The 4,364-nt window shown below is 50.2% G+C and overlaps 1 protein-coding gene across 1 annotated transcript in view; it reads left to right on the top strand.

Annotated features, from left to right (window-relative positions):
- ADAMTS18 (ADAM metallopeptidase with thrombospondin type 1 motif 18) overlaps positions 1-4,364 on the top strand; it is a 382,382-nt gene that overhangs the window by 249,071 nt on the left and 128,947 nt on the right. The window contains exon 6 of the mRNA XM_023528594.1: positions 2,702-2,789. Coding sequence (XP_023384362.1) covers positions 2,702-2,789 — 88 coding nt within the window. The remainder of the gene's footprint in view (positions 1-2,701; positions 2,790-4,364) is intronic.

Consider the following 4,364-nt stretch of genomic DNA (forward strand, 5'->3'; position numbering starts at 1 on the left):
GTGACATGACATCAAGCACTATTTTTTTTTATTTCGTTTTGTTTTTTAATGCATGTCCTTAATGTCTAGTTTCCTTTTGTGTCCAGTTCTTTACTAAAATCACCAAGCACTGAAGTCATATGTGTCAGAATCACCCAGAGGTGCTTGCTACAAGTGCATATTTGGGGCCTACACCGAATCTACTGAATCAGAATATCCATGGTTCATGACTCAGGAATCTGCATTTTAAACCAGCAGCACAGGTGATTTTTATGCACATTGAAGTTTGATGTAGGATGTATGAAGCAACAGAAATACAAGGCATCCTCTCACTTTTAAAGCCCATTTATAAAGTTCAGAAAAACATATTCACTTAATCTTTGGGATGTCTTTTTGATATATTACATTTATTTCTATTTTATGGATTGTAAAATAGAGGCCACAAGAGCTTAAACAGATTACTTGGGGGGAAACCAAGTGTTTTGTTTAGCCTGGAATTTCTCTTGTGAGGCTATTACAAAAAGTTTTGCCCTGGGCAGAAGCTATGCCACTTTCTCTGTGTCTCCAGCCTGGGCTTACTTTTTTCATTGCTGTATCCAGAGAAACAGACTATGCATGTTGAGCTGTCACTTGTTCTAAGCCGTGCATGGACATCATCTTAACCTCGGTACTCTGAGGACTGGAGCAGGGTACATGCCCACTCCACTGGTCCAAGGTACCGTCATTGCTCACCAGGATTCTACAACAGCTTCTCTATCTGTTCCCCGCTGCATTAGCACCTCCAATCCATATTCACGTATGATCCACATCATTTTTATTGGAGACAGGTTGCCTCCTACTCTCATACTGTCTCGCTCTCTTACACACACACACACACACCCCAACTCTGATTCCTACATGCTTCATCCCAGCCTACAAGGTCCTGTTAACCTGGCCATCTGCTGTTTCTGTCCTTCCTCTGGCATGTAACTTTTCTGTCATGACAAGCACTTTTCCTATTTCAAGATCTTCTCTCTTTGGTTTTATTTGAAATGTCAGCTTCTGAGAGACATCTTACATACACATTCTTATTCTCCCCCCTCCAACTAAATTAAATTCTGCTTTTATTCTTTCTAATTTAGGAGCCTATGCTTTTCCCTTAGAGTGTTTGTCATCGTTTGGGTTCTTGTTGAGTTTCCAATGAGAGTCTTTCCCACTGGCCTGTGAGGATATATTTTGTTCATCACTGCAAACAGGAGGGATCAAATAAATGTACTGAGTAAATGAATTGGCCCCCAGAAAATGGGATGTATCTTCATGGTGAGGGCAGCCCTGTTTGTTACAGCTAATTTCTGACGATTGGTATGTCTTGGGACAGTTCATTCTGAAGGGGATGGAAGCTTGGTCACTTGGAGGAGAGAATGATCCAGAAGAGGTGAGGCTACTGCCGGCTGAGTGTTTTCTTTTTCTGTTCTTTTTAATTAAATTTATTGGGATAACATTGGTTAATACATTATATAAATTTCAGGTGTGCAACTTTACAATATGACATCTGTCTACCCTAGTGTGTGCTCACCTCTTGTGTAGTCTCTTTCCTTCATGCGGCAAGCAGTGAGTGACAAGGCTCACGGTTCCAGCCCTCCAGTCTGCCCCAGATTTGCGAGGTATGAGATGATATATGGGTGGCTAGGCTATCTTGAACCCATTTGAGCCCGTTTCTTCATTTTTATCAAGGGATTAATCATTCCCGCGTTTGCAAGGAGAGGTAGGGCCTGAGGTAAATGAGATAAAGCAGGGGACAACACCTGGCTCTTGGGAGTTGTTGAGAACTCAATACCTTGGCTGTCTCGCCGGCCAGAAGACTTGTAAAAGTCTGCACAGGCAGCAAAGAAGTCGCGCCACTTACCTGTGCCTCCCCCTCTTCTCAGCTCATCCCTTCGTGCGCTTAAATTACGTTTTCTAAGCCTGACCCAGGGCGCTCCGCTCCCTCTCGGTGGTGGGTCCCTCCCTCCCTCTCATGCTCACCCAAGCTCCCCTCCCCCTTCGCCCCCTCCCTGGGAGCGGGAGCCGGGAATCCCACGCCCTTGCACCAGCCCGGGGGCTCGGACGGGCCCAGGAGCCGCTGGTCGCCAATCACCGTGCGGTGGAGAGGCGGGCGCTCGGCTCCGGCGCGCTGGGGGAGCCAGCTGGCGCTGCTTTCCCCGGGAGCCTCAGACTCTCGCACAGACCCAGACAGACGCACAGACTGGCGGGCAAGCGCGCGGGCAGGCACCGACAGAGTTCCCCGGCCGTTTGCGCTCGGAGGCGCGCGCCAGCCCCGGCCCGGGGAGCCCCCCGTTCCCCGCGGGGAGCCGCAGGCGGCAGCTCTGCAGCCGGCGCCGGCATAAGGGAGGGCGCGCAGGCGGCCGGAGGCGGGGAGGCCCCGGCGCGCCCGGCGGGTGATGTGAGCGGCGGCGGCGGCGGCTCCCACCTGGCTCCGCACCTGGAGCACCGCGCTCCGGGGCGGCGGGGAGAATGCGCGCCGCCCGCAGCCTCCGCGCCCGCACCTGACCATGGAGTGCGCTCTCCTGCTCGCGTGCGCCCTCCCCGCCGCCGGCTCCGGCCCGCCGTGGGCTCCGGCAGGACTGGGGCGCGTGGCCAAGGCAGGTGCCCACCGAGGGATTCGCCGAGAGCGGGTGGCAGGGGACACCAGGTGCAAGCCCTGCCGCGTCTCTCATGCTTGTTGTCACCTTTTCTCTTGCAGGCGCTCCAGCTGTGCTGCCTCTGCTGTGCGTCGGTCGCCGCAGCCTTAGCCAGTGACAGCAGCGGCGGTGGCGGCGGATTAAACGATGGTTCGTATTTACCTTCCACCCTCAGAAAGACTTGTCCAGGCACTTTGTCCCGTCCTTCCTTCCCTCCTCCCCCACCCCCGCCCAAAAAGAGAAAAGGTAGAAAAGCTCACCCCCACCTTGCCCCCTGTGGCAGGTGTGTGTGCGTCTTGGATGGAAATGGTTCCTGTTTAGAGAGGGGGAGCTGTGGCAAGGACGCTGAACTTATAAAAAAAAAAAAATCAATATCCCAAGCTTCAAGTGACATAAATGAAAAACAATACTTTCCCTTGTTCACAGATGGCTTGTTTAAAAAAAAAAAAAAATTGTACCACAGTGAGAAATTCGGAAGGGGGCATTGACTAAGACGGTCTGTCCAAAGGCACTTTCCTTGTTTCCTTCCTCACCTGGGAAAGCGGCAGGAACTAATTCGTGGCTGGGGATGAAAGAATATGAGCCATTTCCTTCTCCCATCTTTCCCCCTCACTCTGCTCTCCACTTCCTTTCCTTGTCTTCCTTTCCTTCTCTTTCTATTTCTCTTATGTGTTCTGGATTCTCAAAGACCACTGTTAGAGAGGAAAGCAGGTAGCTTGAGGTCTCTGGGGTCTTTATCTCTTCTGAGGTCCCCTTGCTGAAAAGCTCCACAATCCCCTTCAGTCTGTCATTTATTAACTTATTGATGGCGCCCAGAAGGAAATCCTTGTTTCCATTGTTCCTACTTGCTACAGGAGAACCGCTGATCCCTCATCCAAGGTGTCTCACAAGACCTTGATGTCCAACCAGATTCTCTAATTTTTAGCCTTCCAGGGTTATCTCTTTTTCCTGTCAGGGGACAAAGGGTCATATTGGGGAAGGGGGTAATGGCAGAGCCTGGAGAAGGCTGTGCCAGGGGGAAGGGGGTGAGTGAGGGGACAGGAGAGAGTCAGGAATCAGCTCTTGAGAAATTCACCTTTTGTCCAACCAGGAAGGCCGGCTGCAGTTTCCAAAACAACCTCCCATTGTTCGGTCAGGGTCAAATGGCTGCATGCAGGTCCCCTCTGTTCCACCACCTGTAAGGACCTCATCTTTAGTCAGCCCGTGAAATGACTGGTCATATCATTTTCTACAGGGGCCTCTGATCACCTCTTGCCATCAAGAACTGAATATTGCCATCAGCCAGCTTATTCTTTCCTTGGAAACAAACTAGTAGCAGGTGTCTGGGGTGGGTGGGGGGCTTTGCCAGCTGATTCCATTCAAGGCTGGCTGGAAGGTTCCTGCATGGCCTTCTAGCTAAGAGCAGGCAGTTTCATACGGTTCTGGACAAGGAGGTAAGAAACAACTATTGTAGAGATGCTGCCTGGAACATGCGTCAGGGATGGTTTTCACAGTTTTTTGGTTAAGGGAGGAGGTGGGTTGTTTTTACTAAGAAAAAGCTGCATTTAATCAAGAGCCACAGACCTGTAAAGCAACATAATAGAGATTCTTAAAATAAGAGAAACAGTGTACACCTCAGTTTTTGTTTTTTTTTAAAGTTAAGGAAGAAAAACTTTTCCAATGAATTTTGAATATGCATGTCAATTCGATAGTTCTAGTTAAAGGAGACGAGATAGGGGAGGCAGG

The sequence above is a fragment of the Pteropus vampyrus genome, unplaced genomic scaffold (genome assembly GCF_000151845.1).
Source record: "Pteropus vampyrus isolate Shadow unplaced genomic scaffold, Pvam_2.0 Scaffold29, whole genome shotgun sequence".
Taxonomy (NCBI): Eukaryota; Metazoa; Chordata; class Mammalia; order Chiroptera; family Pteropodidae; genus Pteropus; species Pteropus vampyrus.